The sequence below is a fragment of the Mercenaria mercenaria genome, chromosome 1 (genome assembly GCF_021730395.1).
Source record: "Mercenaria mercenaria strain notata chromosome 1, MADL_Memer_1, whole genome shotgun sequence".
Lineage (NCBI taxonomy): Eukaryota > Metazoa > Mollusca > Bivalvia > Venerida > Veneridae > Mercenaria > Mercenaria mercenaria.
The window spans coordinates 69,373,452-69,388,997 of record NC_069361.1 but is presented as its reverse complement, the minus strand read 5'-3'; the positions used below and the strand labels follow the sequence as shown (position 1 = coordinate 69,388,997).

The 15,546-nt window shown below is 35.0% G+C and overlaps 1 protein-coding gene across 3 annotated transcripts in view; it reads left to right on the top strand.

Moving 5' to 3' along the window:
• LOC123534853 (uncharacterized) overlaps positions 1-15,546 on the top strand; it is a 50,514-nt gene that overhangs the window by 27,573 nt on the left and 7,395 nt on the right. For 2 of the 3 annotated variants that reach the window (XM_045317306.2, XM_053550197.1), the window contains 2 exons: positions 8,203-9,124; positions 14,354-15,394. In XM_045317306.2, coding sequence (XP_045173241.2) covers positions 8,203-9,124; positions 14,354-15,394 — 1,963 coding nt within the window. Of the gene's footprint in view, positions 1-1,191; positions 1,390-8,202; positions 9,125-14,353; positions 15,395-15,546 lie in introns of those variants that run through there. The other variant, XM_053550200.1, reaches the window with a different exon arrangement.

Sequence of the window (15,546 nt, the reverse complement as noted above, 5' to 3'; positions counted from 1 at the left end):
ATAACATAAATGATACAGTCAATGATATTTACCGCCAGACATTACAAATGGTTTGTCGAATACACCATACTTTCAATTACAAAAGTTTACACACCATGAGGGTCGGAAAGCACGAAATTTACGTTCTTGAACGTATATATGAAACATCATGCTTGAAATGTAAATAAAGGAATAAAAGTACATTTTTATATGTTCGTGGAAAAGATCAAACTGTGATTGTCGATGATCCCGATATGGGACTTACAGGAACATAGTAAGCGATTGTTTATTTATTGTATTTATGTTCTAGTAACCTTTGGCACTGATTTCGAGGACAAGCCGGATTTGTGACACATACATGTCTGTTGTTGGGCTGGAAAAAGATAGGTCCAAATTTTAAACTAAAAGTATATTGCATAATTTCTTCTTAATTGCTGTGCATACAATTCGGTTGCTTAACAGAATATCAGAAAATTACCGGAAATAAAACATATCTTTGAAAAAGTCCCGATCTTTCATCATTTGTTTGGTTGGCGTATGTTTACAAATTTAAGGATGTTCGCTACAGTTTCGTAGTTTTTTTTAATAGATTCTGATGAAATGTTTTGTATTAAAAGATCATGTTATGATGTATTGAAAAATGAAATGAAAATACTAGGTCATCAGCTTTGTTTCAATCTAATTTGCCCCTAGATATGGTGCTATTTTTAACATTTTTCAAAATTTCTATAATCCTAAAATATATTTCAGTAAAGTACAATAATCAGCATAAATTTGATATCTAAGCATTTTTATAACGGAAAACAATATATCTATTTGAAACATGCTCAGAGAAATCAAAAGAAAATTATTTTGTAAAGAAAGGAATACTTGTTCAGCAGACCCAAGGGTCTTTTCTTGCATATTTTTTTTTTCAATTTTAAGTTGGTACTTCTGCTATTTTATCGAGTTTCACATAATTGAATTTTATCAAACTCTGCACATACCTTTGGATATGTCTACCTAATCTAAAACAAAAAGAAAATTGATAGGTCACCGTATTAGATTTCTCTTAAATCAAATTACAACGAGGTGGGGTGTAACGGGCATTTATACAACGCAGGTTGGTACGAAATACTCTTTCAGTGTTTGAGCAAATGACTTGGAGATATATCATATTATCAAACGGCAGATTTCTTAATAAGCGGATTTTAATGTGTTTCTGAAGCATTTTTATATTATAGAACGATGAAAGTTTCCGCCTTTCTCCGAACAAAACCTATAGTTTACGAATACGAATGTACGGTATGGGTACGGTACGGGATTAGAAACAGCTGTGACTCAATGCAGAGTTGGAGCGCCGGTATAAATTACAGACTCCAGTATATGTCGGAGGGGAAGGTTGCAGTCATGACTTTTTGTTTAGATAAGGTTGTTATGATTGTTAATATCATTATTGTCGTTATTATTATTATTACGTTCACCGCCATTGAATATCTCTTTGTATAGAAATAGGCGTTTAATCAAATTATTCAGTTCAAGATTCAGTTTCAGAGTAATTCTGCTATTCTGCCATTCTGCTAGAGTTATTCTGTTGTTCTGCTTTTTTGCTGGAATTATTCTGCTTTTCTGCTATTCTGCCATTCTGCTGGAGTCATTCTGCTTTTCTGTTATTCTGCCATTCTGCTGAAGTTATTCTGCTATTCTGTCATTTTGCTGCAGTTATTCTGCTATTCTGCCAGTCTGCTGGAGTTATTCTGCTATTCTGCCAACCTCACACAGTATACATGTATAATTATGTGTGAAAACCAATTTTTTTATATGCTGAAAATAGAGTCCATGATATATTTCACATTGGCTAAACTTCCTTTTATGCACGTGCCAAACTGTAAATCTGAAATTAGAATTAAATACCGTGAGCCTTGTGAAATGGTGTAATATAATTATTAATTATGGACAATGTTTTGATTTTATAGAATTTAAATATTTTCGAAAATTTCACAACTGAACGGTCTGACTAAATCAAACCACGAATGGCAACTTTTTACTACTAGCAAAAAACTCGTACATATTTGCCACGAAATCATAAACCCGATTATATCCATAAAAGGAGATTTCTGTGAGAAAACGTGTTATATGACACAGGGAAGTGCCCATGCCTTTAGTATCTTAAACAATGAATGGGTCCAGTCGCTAATGTGACTAAGTCTTAGACTAACTGACAAACGATGTAGAATACCCTTTGTTAAAACGTATAGCGGTTGAGCACCAACTATCTCGTATCAGAGAATCAAATGTTAGATAAGCAATAATGTATATCTTTTTCCTCTAGCTGCCTTGCCTAAATGATTCGTGTACCAATGATTTATAAATGATTTCAATTATGAGCTAGATAACTTCAGGGATCAGGCAAAAATCATTCAATGTTTCAACTATCAACCTTCAACTAAAACTCAACAGCTTAAACTCCTATAGGCTGGAGATACTATACTGAAATGGTCTTAGTGTCGAAGTTCCCTTCAGACTATGTCTTTGAACAACAACATATGAGTCCTTTCGTATAAATGCTCAGCCTATGTCCTCTTAATTGAAGCTGCAACTCAGTAAGATTACCCTGACACCTCGATGTTCAGCGCCTATATGTTTTCACTTGTAGCATTCAACTACCATATAGGTATAACCCTAATGCCGTGGCTGTACTTTGCAAATTACGCTGATCCTCCTGTATAAGTTGGAACTCTCCTACTTTCACAGTAGATCACCAAAACCTATGTCTCTGCCTCAGCTTTCCGATGCTCAGCCTATAGTTGCTATCGTCTATAGCATTCAACTACTCTTAAGGTAAAACTCCTATGCGCTGGCCCAATAGCTCGAAACCTTGTTGAAATTCTGTAACTCCTCTTTAGCCTATAAACTTCAAACGTTTTCTTTTTAATAATTTGATTGGTCCAAATTAGTACATAGTATTTTATAACGGGTACTTGCTTTAACAAATAGCTGGTTCCCTTTAACTATTGAATGAATGTGTGATGCTTGGATCCAACTAACACTGTTATTAACCCAAAACGTTTATTATTTTGAGCAATTCAACAATAATTATAGCAATGATAGCATGAAAAAAGAGTCAAGCACGATCTGTGCTTATGTGTTATCAGATATACAAATTATTCTGACAATTTTAAGTTACGGTGTATACTCCCGATAATGAATACATTTAAACTCAATGTAAAGCAAATATTATGTGTGAAGAGAGCAACAGTTTGTATAAAACTAATTCTGGACTCATAATCTTTGAACGTATCAAAATATTTTCAGTTTCAACGGATTTTTTTTCAGAAGATCCGAAGGATATTTGTATACAAATTTCACCAATTTCTTGAAAAGTCTCAATAGTAACATCAAACTGACAAAATACAAAAATAATAAATTAATGATTCATATTGATCAATATATAATTATTTAATTGCATGTATACATCTGTTTTTCCACGGTGGGGAAACCACGTGACTAAATCGGATAACGTGCACGCAACGTTCTCTGCAGAATATGTCCTAGATGCGTAACTTGTGAACAGACGTGTTCGTTACCAAAATATTTTGCATCTTTCGAATCGGTTGGGCAAGGATTACGTAAAAACGGGAGGGGGTTTCATCAAGTTACATATATCCGCTGAAAGAGCTTTTTATTGCGGGGTTTATGCACGTTATCTCGTTTAAAACAATTGCGGATCAAAACAGTTATAGTGAAAAAACATACCTGAAGCGGGCCTATTTTTAGCACTTTTGCGTGCACGTTATCCGATTTAGTCACGTGATTTCCCCACCGTGTTTTCTAAGCATAATATATTTATAATACGCTAACCAATAGTATTGGATGATCATTCTTTAGTTGCTTGGATACCTAATGAAAGAATGATTATTACTATGTACACATACTGAAGTTGGTGCTATATTATACTAGAGATTATCGTAAGGTTTATTTACCCTCAATAATTTAAAAGTTTTAAATTTTATCAATGTAACAATTTAAATCCGGATTATCTGACACGCGATGGAACTACTTCCAGGAATCTTGAAGATATATTTCTGCAACGAAACGTTTAGTTCACGTTTATATATTACCAGGGTCACTGGGAAAGTGTTTGTTGTTTTGGGTTTAACGCCGTTTTTCAACAGTATTTCGGTCATGTAACGGCGGGCAGTTAACCTAACCAGTGTTCCTGGATTCTGAACCAGTACAAACCTGTTCTCCTCAAGTAACTGCCAACTTCCCCACATGAATCAGAGACCCCGTGATCCGTAGACCGACGCTCTTACCTACTGAGCTAAGCGGGTGGGCTCACTGGGAAAGAGTTTTGTAACTCATTTTTTCATGTTTTTGCTCCGAACATACGGAGACACAACAAAGGTTTTCGTTCTTTCGCGTCCTAATGTCTTTGCTTCTGGTACACATGCAGTTAAATGTGGTACGAGTTTTGTCATGCAAAATAGTCAGGCCGATATGCACACCCGACAATACAAACACTTGAAAAGAATTAGAAGCACGAGGGAGATGGGTGGGATACTCTTTGTAAAACGACGTCTCTGTAATTGTTTTGAGCATGTATACAGAAAGGCAAAATGCCGATGTGTTGTGTCTTCGTTGTTCGGGACGAGACGCAAAAGGATGACAAGTTGTCGATTTGTCTTTTTTGTGTCTTCATCTGATTGGGAAGAAGGCATGAGGACACTACAAATACATAACGACAACAGCATACAGTTTAAATGTTTCGTCCCTTGTCTTCGACAGAAAAACATAATTTCATAATTGTCTTTGCATCTGGAAGCGAAGGCACGAAAACACAAAATCGTAGAAATCAACCTTTGTAATTTATTTTGTGGGTTGGAAAATATTGTCAGTATTGGTTTTCGATTTTGTATATCTAGTTTAGTATGGTTTTGTTAAGATCTTAGAAAGAGCATACCAGATGAGTTTTAGTGACAAGTGCCAGCCCAGATAAGTTTTCTAAAAAAAAAACAACTTTAAATGTATTTTATAGGCATTTATACTCTTTTATCATTTATGAATTTATAGAAATAACGATTCCCACTAACAAATAATTGTTGTGTAAAATAAATAAATGCATGGATCGAATTTCCAAGCTTCTTAAAGACAGTCGGGTCTCAACTCTTACCGAAAGTCAGTAAAAACTGAAACGGAAATCCATCCATTCGTTTATATTCGGCTCAATTTTGCGATGATACACTTCTCTCCATCGTTGTTCTCGTCATGTCTTATACTATAAGCCAAGTTTGAACTTCAATTCTAACAGCAACTTTTACTAGAATTTCAAGATTAAATTCCAGCTGAGACTGCGCATCAATAGTCTATTGAAAATAGTCATACATTTAATGTTTGATTTTAAACATTCAATATGGATACAAATAGAAAATAGAATTTAGTTCTCAAACTCAGCTGAGACCGAACATGGGGCCAGATGTACAATCTGTGCCATTTTTGCCTTAGAATTTAGTTTGCCAAAACCGATATAATTTACTCGTGTTTATCGAACACTAAAATAAAATAAAAAAAAAAAACAAAAAAAAAAAAAAAAAAAAAACAACAACAACAAAAAAACTAAAAAAAAACTGAATATACCATTCGATAAAGTTAAATGTATGTGTAATGCAATCATTCTTATCTCCTCTGACATTTCTTAAAATGGTATTTTTCATGATTTTTCGAACACTGATATCAACGCATTACATAATTTTCAAGTTTACTATCTGCTGTCCACATTTAAGACTTTCGCATAGGTTTCGAATTTGAAGTAGTAAAACTATAATAGTTTTGATACAAACTATCTTGAACTGTTGAAATTATGCTTAGCTTTATTGTACTAACCTACCGGGCTATAACTTGAGAAATCAAAACATATAGAAAGACTGTCAATACAAAGGATGAAAGTTAGTTAACTGACAGGCTAAGCTTTTGTCAAAGTAATATAAGTTAAAGTCGGCTTTAAAACTTCAGATACTATACCGAAGTCATTGCTAGAGTTTAGTTATCCGTTAGCAACTAAACAAAACTGCATGTAAAAAGTTGAAACATTTTTCCTGATAAGAAATGCCTTTATAACGTTGTAAATTGACCCCCATAGAAAAAAGACCCCCTTTCATTATTCTGTATAGAATAATGACCCCCGGTCATTATGTTATATAAAAAATGACCCCTCTACCCCAACGGTCATAGTATTATGCCTAGTTGTGCAGGATTTGCTCCACCTGTTCGGGAGTTATGGCCCTTTGTTACCTTTTTCTTTATATATTATACCTTGCATATAATACGATGTTTCAAAGTTACGAGGCTGTCAAAGGTACTATCTCACCGAATCTTGGAAAAATAAAACTTAAGCCTGTTGAAATACTTGAAGCATGAAACGTTTATAGGTAACATTTAGATCTTAAACATGTCTGCAACAAAATGGTCATGCACCTTTAAAGCAGGAGTTTATTGATCTATGTTCTAAGTATGTTTTACCGTGTACATTGAAAGTTGCAAAATGATTCCTTTATGTATCCCCCTTCCATTAGGTCATCTGTTTCTATTGGCAAAGGTTTGATATGGCGAAACAATATCCCTTTGGTGAGACCTATCCGCTTTAATAAGCAAGCTCGCTACCATTGCGCCACTGATGCTCACAAAAGTGGTAAGTATTTAAATTTTTAAAAGAGGATGTGTAATTCGGCCTCAACCGGGAAAGCTGGTTTTAAGATGCGTTGCTATGCCACCGCAATTCGAAGAATAAAGTGAATTAAGGTGGCTTGCCAGACTTCTTTGACGTCGATCGACGTAATAATGGTCGAAAAGTAAAGATATCGTATTGCCCTGATATTTGGTATTCATATACAAGACCACCTCTCCTTCATTTTGTACGATTCAGATCTTTTATCTTCCTTTTTTGTTTAGCAAAGGGCTGTTTCGTACAATTAATGAAAACTTGAAGTATCTGGAGTTAAAATGGCTTATCTATTTCGTTGGACTAATTTCAAAAACAACCTGCGGATGCTCTTGACAAGGGAAACAGAATGATACAAGTCAGTGTTGTCAATCGGAAATTTCATAAAATGTCGCTATGGTGGGTGTTAAATGTTTTTAAAAATGCACGATTCTTTTGATCTTATTGTAGCACAATACGACGATTTGGTCCACGGAAAACGATTCAATTTACTAACGACTTACGCAGTCTTTTTGCTAGGAAATTCCAAACAAGTTTATGAAATAAAAAAGAGGGTCTTTCCATGAAATATTTCACAAAATGCGATAGAAGCAAATATTTGCATCGAGTGCATCATTGAAGTAGCCTAAATGTCATTTGACGTAACACAAGTTACAACGTTACAAAATCTTAATGTAATTGCTGTTTGTGAAAAAAAAATCACTGTAAGGCCACTATTTATTTTTCATAGATTTGTTCATATTCATATTATTCCTACTCAGTTTAACGCCTTCTTTTAGATAGCCAAAACATTGGCTAGTTTTCAGGCGGCGAGGATGCCTGGTTTTCAATCCAGTAAGGCTGGGCTGCTTACCAGTACTCCTCTAGTTGAGTGGGAAACATTGTTTTCACATTTTCCAGATTCCCCGCCAGGGAATCAAACCCGAGCCGCTGAATAAGGAGTCAACGAAAATGAAGGGAGGTAATTTGTCACAAATTCAGTCAAAAGTTATCTACCCTTACTGTCCGAGTCCATCTGATGGCATTAATTAATGGCATTTCAAATAATTATCTTTATTGGTTACTGAGATACACCCATTTCAATTTGAAACAAAGGGAGGTAATTTGACATTAAATCAGTCGATATTATCTACACCGATAGTCTCAGTCCAACAAGCAGCAGAAACAACAACAACAAAAACAAATATAACCAATAGAATCACGACAGTGACTTGAATTGATATAGAGAATTTAAGTAATATGTTACGTAGGGGTCATTATTTTGCAAGGGGTGTCAGTATTTTATAGAAAAGGGGTCATTATTCTTTATAAATCATCTGTCATTATTCTATTGGGATCAGTTTACAACGTTACACCGGCTTTCAATTAAAATTGAAGTTACCACAACCGAACCTGCAAGGCAGTTTAGAAAATGCGTTACCTACTTTTCAGTAAGCACACTCGCATACTGTGGTAGTATCGCACCCCAAAGTTAGATAATATGTGTCATCATTGCTGTGATTTCTTTTAATTTAATTTAATTTCAGTTCAACGCATTAAGCAACAATGAAAGAGGTGATAATGGAACCGACAGACTTGTTTCAGTACAATCATGTCTCAACCGTAAACCAGAGTTTCTTAAGAGATCAAAGGAAATATTAAGACGGAATCGTGCTCAAACTATTGCATGTATCGATCGTAAACCAGCGTTTCTTGAGCGGTCAAAGGAAAAACTAAGACAACATCGTGCTCAAACTGTTGCATGTCTCGACCGTAAACCAGAGTTTCTAAAGCGGTCGAGAGAAATACTAAGGCGAAAGCATGCTTACGTTGCTGCATGTCTCGACCGTAAACCAGAGTTTCTAAAGCGGTCGAAGGAAATATTAAGACGAAATCGTGCTAATATCATTGCTGAACTTTACTCAGGTCACGGAAAATTAAGCCATGATGATAGTTCAAAATCTAATGTTAGAGAATGTACATTACATAATGGATTAGCAAGACAAAAAGATGCTTACACTGTTGAAATATTAGGTGAAACAACATTAAGTTATACTGACAATAATTTTGATGCAAATACAGAGTGCAGAAGAGAGTTAATTTCATCTACAGGTTCATATATCACAATATATGAAAATCTTAGAGAAGAAACTTCACCGAAAATCCTGAACAGAAATGACGATAACGTTAACAGTTCTGGTGTTAGTCTAAAGTGTAAAGTTGAATCAGAATCAGATCTAAATAATTTAAATAGTTCTGACAGAATCAAATTTTCAAGTTGTTCTTTGAATATTCAAGACGAAGAACAATCCCTTTGCACATCTCTGAAAAAGGACATTCAGTATGGTGAAGAACAATCGTACGATAATACTGCGGAAGAGAATTGCAAACATGGGCAGGTGCAATCGCATAATCCGGAAAAATTGGACATTGCAACTGGAGTCGATGAATTTTACAGCGAAAAATCAGGTTTGTCATAGTTCGATACTACATCGTCTGTTGTTGGTCGTTCTACATCTTTAATCGACTTCCTCCCACGAACCAATCCGTGTCTGTGTCATCATTGTAATGATGACTTCTCTCTTATTTGTTCAAATGATTTCAGAGGAATCGAATGACTTCCAATAAGCAAAAACTAACATTTATAAAAACTTCTTGTTAGAAACTAAAATTTAACATCCCCACAAAAACTAATCTCAGACATATTCGTGTTTTCGCTCCTTTGCATACTGCGGTCAAAAATACGAAAACAGAAAAACATAAAATGACTTCTTCTCTTGGGTCATTAAAAGGAAGATCACCCTTATCTCTCAGATTCTATCGAGCGTAATACTACTTCTGTAAATTAATAATAGAGCGACCGCTTTGGGCACGGAAAGTCATTGATTCGCTCCCTGGCCTTGATATACGAATACATGAGAAAATTAAACCAGTGACTCCCTTGTCTGGTAAAACTGCATCTTTCATTGTGATAGATACCTTTAGACATGCGGTATCGAGAGTGATAAATGTAAGTTACAATCTACCTAAAAGAAATCATTATATATTAGATAGTCATTAATTGAACGACTTATTCTCATGAATCAGTTGATGGAAGTTTTTAAGGATATTTGGATGGCTCTCATACGAATGGTTTTGCTCCATTGCAAACAGTTGTCGCGAAAACATAAATGTACATATGTACATGTGTTATATATTATAAGAATTCTTCTAATAAACAACTGTATGGAAGTTAGTTCATCAAATGTGGTTTGAGGCATCTAATGCGTTCGATGAAATCTTATTCGTTAAAATCTTAAACGCTTTGTTTTTGTATCTGTTTTATCATCTTGAGAATGTATGTAAACCTATAATTACTAATCGAAACTTCTAACGGCCCCTCGATATATTCTACAATATCTTTTATAATGGAGTACATTTATGAAATTCCAAACACTTAAAAGAATATGTTGTTAATGATATTTAAAAAAATCAACAAAATCAAGTAATGCTAAAATACTATTATCAATTGAATGTATTTTTAAACTCAACTCAATTCTAATAAGTCAAAAAAGTACCCACAACCTAATTTCGTTATGAGTCATGAAAATCGTGACAAAAAACAACTTCTTCACACCATACGTAAAACGTTTGTAAACGTTTGATTATAAATATGAACATCAGAACTCTAAACAATTTTATAAACATACCTTAGCAGGGTGTCGAATGCGGATTGTATTGGCAATAACAACTTTCCTATCATCATGACCGGTACACCACACAGAATGTCGTACTTATGACTGTTTATGTAAAGCTCTATAATTAAGGCAGATTACATTTGATACCCCGTGATTTTTCCATTTCGGAATTAAAAATAAGTAATTACAACTAATTCTCATGTGGTTCTATAATCTATAATCTGTCAAATCTTAAGTTTCAAAGCCTAAATATACCAATAATGTCCTGATTATGATATTTTGATAGTTTCTTTCTGTTTTGTTAGTATTGATTTAGAGGTCTGGAATACGTTTCACGAAAATGTGGAAGCTACATTTTCAGGTCCTTCCTAACTCATAACTTATGATAATACTTACGAGTGTCATAAATTATAGCGGAAACTGTTTCACAAAGCTAACCTGTAATGTACTAATTAGTGAGTATTTAATTAAGACAGAACTGAAGACATGTCTACACAACCATATGATAGTACCTAATGTACAAACTTCATTCATTTGATTGTTTAGCAATTAAATTTGTCTTTAGGAATGAGACATCTTTAAAAAGGATATATACTTACATATTTTCATGGAATATTTTGGGAACCTTTCACTATAACACTCGAGTGGCCATAAAGAATCAACATGATAATTGTATCGAAGTGAAGAACTTATACTTTTTATGACTAAAAGAATAAATCATACTGTTCGTTTTAATAAATTAATAGCATCGTTTTCGTGAATTTCTTCTAAATTTTGTTGAAACAGAATTCAATTTGGATCTATTGAACTCTCATTCCTCAGACGTTCGACGTCATCCCGAGATTATCAAGGGAACCTTTCCTCGAGTATGCGAGAATGTATAGGTTTAGGAAGCTTTCAATATCGAAGGCGTTTTAATTAGATCACAAAAAATGAAAATCTCATGTTTGTTTTATATTGGTATGTTTAGAACATGAACTTATTTTTAGATTAAATTATCAGGAACGCACGACATCTTATTTCGATCGCACGACATCTTATATTGAGCGTACGACATATAACCCCGGGCGCTCCAGATAATTTCATCTAAACAAGTAATGTCTAGTTCACATTTGGCATGCGATGCGTCGACTGAGCCCGTAGACTGCCCTATCCTCCTTTCCGTGCGCCTCGGTGCGGAAGCTAGAGGTGGTAATGCGATTTTCGTACGGATTCAAGGGCTCCGCAGCCTCTACGATTTTGTTTAGCGAAAAGTTATACAAATTTGAAAAATCGTCAGCCCGTAGGCCATAGATATGTCGCAGGTGGCATTGCACAATCCCCGCACGGGCATCGTTAGGAGACCGTACGCTGATCTTGCATCCAACGCACGATTTTACGTAGACATGGGTGCCCAAAATAAATTGTAAGGAGATTGAAGACTGTGGCACATTTGCACGACCCTCGCACAACTGCCACAAAGTTGCCATTCGTTGCCCGTGCAGTACCCGTGAAATCGCACGGATTTTGAGAAATCATCGCGCGACAACCCTACAGCGGCCGCATCATTGTCGTGCTGCTGCCATAATATTGGCTAAACATTTTTCAAATGGTTATATATTGGCCATCTCCAGCATGTTTTCATTATACGTGTCATCAGAGAAATGATAGTATCACACTGGTTGCAGTTGAGGCAGGTCAAGAGAAGTGAGCATATCATGATTGAAACCCTGGCCGTCCTTGATGACTGGTGTGGATGAAGCCCTTGCTGCTGAGATTGGTCACCCCGGACGATACGACACGAGCGTCATAGGAGTTCCGTGGGAAGCTTGCGGAGAATGTACGGAAGCTTCGCCGAAATTGCACGATTTCCGAATAATCTCCGCGCAGCGTCCGTACAAATTTCTCCCGGCTTTTCCCCGAAAATCTGTACAAAAAATGGCACGATGTATATAATGTGAACACTTACGCCGTAGCCCGTAGCCACCCACGATGCCCCAAACTAATTTATCGCACTGCATCCGGGTCAAATGTGAATTAGGCGTACTATCTTTTAAAAATGATGGTCGGCGAATTGTAGTGAGAGTAGTAAGATAAGAGGTTTATGGCATTTTCGTATCATTTGTGTTATTCTATCATCTATCTGACATTTTGCAAATAGCAAAACTAAACTCCACAATTTATATGGTTCTCTTTTATTTTTTACAAAGGTTTCGTAGATGTGAAATTTTGGTTTGTTTATTCTACGTTGAATAATTACATCCACTTCTCTACCCAGAAGACTTTATCGTTTGGCTAAGCACACCCTTATTCATGTGATACGCAGACTGTATTCAGCTCTTTCTGAAAATTGGTATAAATAATTATGTTTATATTTGAACAGGTTTTTATTATATTTATTAAACTTACTGATCATTTCTTTTTAGATATATCAATATTCTTGCTAAATATACTTAGCGAAACGTAGTCATTATAAACGCTTTGTCTGACATTTCACTCAGCGTTGTACGATCAACAGAGTGAAAAAAATTACACTCTCCTCAAATCTGAGTGTTGCATGATCTTTTATTATGATAAATTATTTATAATGCGTTATCAAGTAGTCTGCACGTCTATTATATATCTTGAGAAAATGTTTTAATTCTAAACACAGTTGTTACATTTTATAAACGAGCTTGTTATGATATATAATCAAGGTGTCAGGCCATAATGTTCATCTTGCATTGTAGTATTGTTTTAAACTAAATAAAAATAGTTCGACCTTGCTTTACGTTTACAAAAAATTGTGAATACTGACAACTTTTCTGGGGATTTCTTTTATTGTGTATTTATTTTTAAATTGGATACCAGGATGAAATACAATGTATATTTATTTTGGACTTACTATGACACTATTTACCTCATACTTTAAGCATGCTTTTCATAAGTTTGGATGTGTTTTTGTTTGTCTTTTGTTCTATGTCAAAATTAATAATGATTGTTTTCGTAATTATTAAAAGTTTACATGTGCAAAAGATACCCGAGTATGAAAAATTCTGAAACATGTATGTCATAGATAAGTTTTCAAAACAGAGCCCAGCTGTAATAAAAGGGAGATAACCCCGTAAAGTAGAATGTCTATGTTACAATCGGAGGGGTGAACTATACTAAATCAATCATTAATATTCATGTTCTTTTCCATTATATTTATAAGAGCATATGCTGCGGACAGTGTTAGAATAAGATTTATTTGATAAATAGAATTTTCATAAAAAGACCACGTTATGTATGAGATAGACGTTAAATGAAAAATAAAACAAATTGACAAAGCACTGACTCTTACTACAACTTTTCCTTTCAATTTCATTTAAAGAGGCACCACAAAATAACTGTACTCTTTTGTGTTTCAATGATGGTAATTATACATGCTTTGCATGAAGAAAATGAGAAATGACAAGTATCTAGTTACAAATTGACAGTGACATATTTTAGGCCGAGACGATGTGTGTAATGTCTTTACATTTTATTCAATTACTGTAGCAATATCTACAGAAATTAGTGTAATAAGTTATATTTCAAACACATTTTGTTTTTACAGTGCAATATGTTTTTTACCTATATTTTTGAAACTATTTTGAAAAGAGATTGGCCGAATAATTTTGCAGATGAAGTTGTCAAAACACATTTATTCAGGAAAGGCCTAGATTGTCCACCTGAAAAGTTGTAGTATAGCTGTGTATTACCTGTATTTTAAGACTGGTTGTCATGACGTTTTCGGGAGTGAAAAAAGTAGGTCACTAGGTCGTGATGGGTCTTTAACTGATACCGATATATGTAGTTCTTGTGATGATCGGTTAAAAATAGAACGAACTGTCTTAATACATAACTTTATTCAATGCATGTCAGGCATGCTTTACAATGACACTACTGTCCAATACATTCGTAATAAATGTTTTGATGTGTACGTACTTGTCATATGTCTTGCTGTGAACACAATACATGATATTCATATCAGTAATAGTATTGCTTATTCAGACAATTTGTCTTGCTTTTTTTCTCTTAGAAACCTGGACGACAGCACTAGACACCTCAAACGAAAAAGCAGCACGACATCTACTGAAACTCGGTGTATTACCACAATCGGATGAAGTGGCAAAGGCGTACAAGACATTCGGAAAGACAGAAATATTTTTAGAGATTTGCCAGAACATATGCAGCTACCTAGAGGAGAAATCAAAAGACATAGTAAATGTATGGTCAGCATATAGAAAGGAAGGGGATGAAGAGACTGATGTGGTATTCGTTGTATGCACACGGAGTAAATCAATCGAAGTCGATTTTGAAGGCTTCTCTATATACCAGAGAGCCATTTCTGAATACAGCTCTGAAAGTAGGAAAGTATTGGCAGAGGAATTAAATACGAAGTTTGACAAAACCTTGTTGAATAAGTTGAAACTATCTACACAAGCTCATGCCAAAACGCTGATGGAAAATCACAGCAATATTAGTATGATATCCCCAAGCATATTCAAGTCAAAACGGTTTGGCCAAGCCAGACATGAATTAATTGTAACAAACAAGCCATGCATCGTGTTATATGTTCATATCAAAGGTTTGATTCCAATTAAAGAAGAACCATTCCCATCAGAAATAGACGGATTCCCGACTGATGTAAGGGAGGCTGGATTTACTCTATTTAACGGTGGTCCGAACGAATTTCATGAAAATTTAAAGATGGGATGTGCGGTGCATGCAAACGTGACTAACACGGAAGGTGATATTATGGGTGGTACTTTAGGAGGCTTTGTACATCATCCCGAATTTGGCAATTGCTGTCTCACATGTGCTCATGTAGTCTCAAAGCCTGATGATATGATAAATCTACGGGACAACAACGGAGGTAAAGCTGTCATTGGAACCGACTGTAATTATTTAGTGTATCAACCTGTAAGTCACGGATCAAGGCACTTCGGTCGACTTGTCAGCGTTGTGTACAAAGAAGGTGGCGAAGGTAAAAGTGGAGTTGATGCTGCTTTGATCCAAATAACTAAAAGATTTCCACGATCTGGCGATTTCCCTGACGCCGATAACTACAGGGAAGCTGGTAAGTAGTATGGAACATTCTTGTTATATAGTCATGACAGTATCTTGGTTTACAATTATCGAATTATAAATGGAACATTAGCAAAGCTATATCTTTTACGTATTTTGACAAACAGAACGATTACAGAAAATACGTTGAGCATCATATATCGG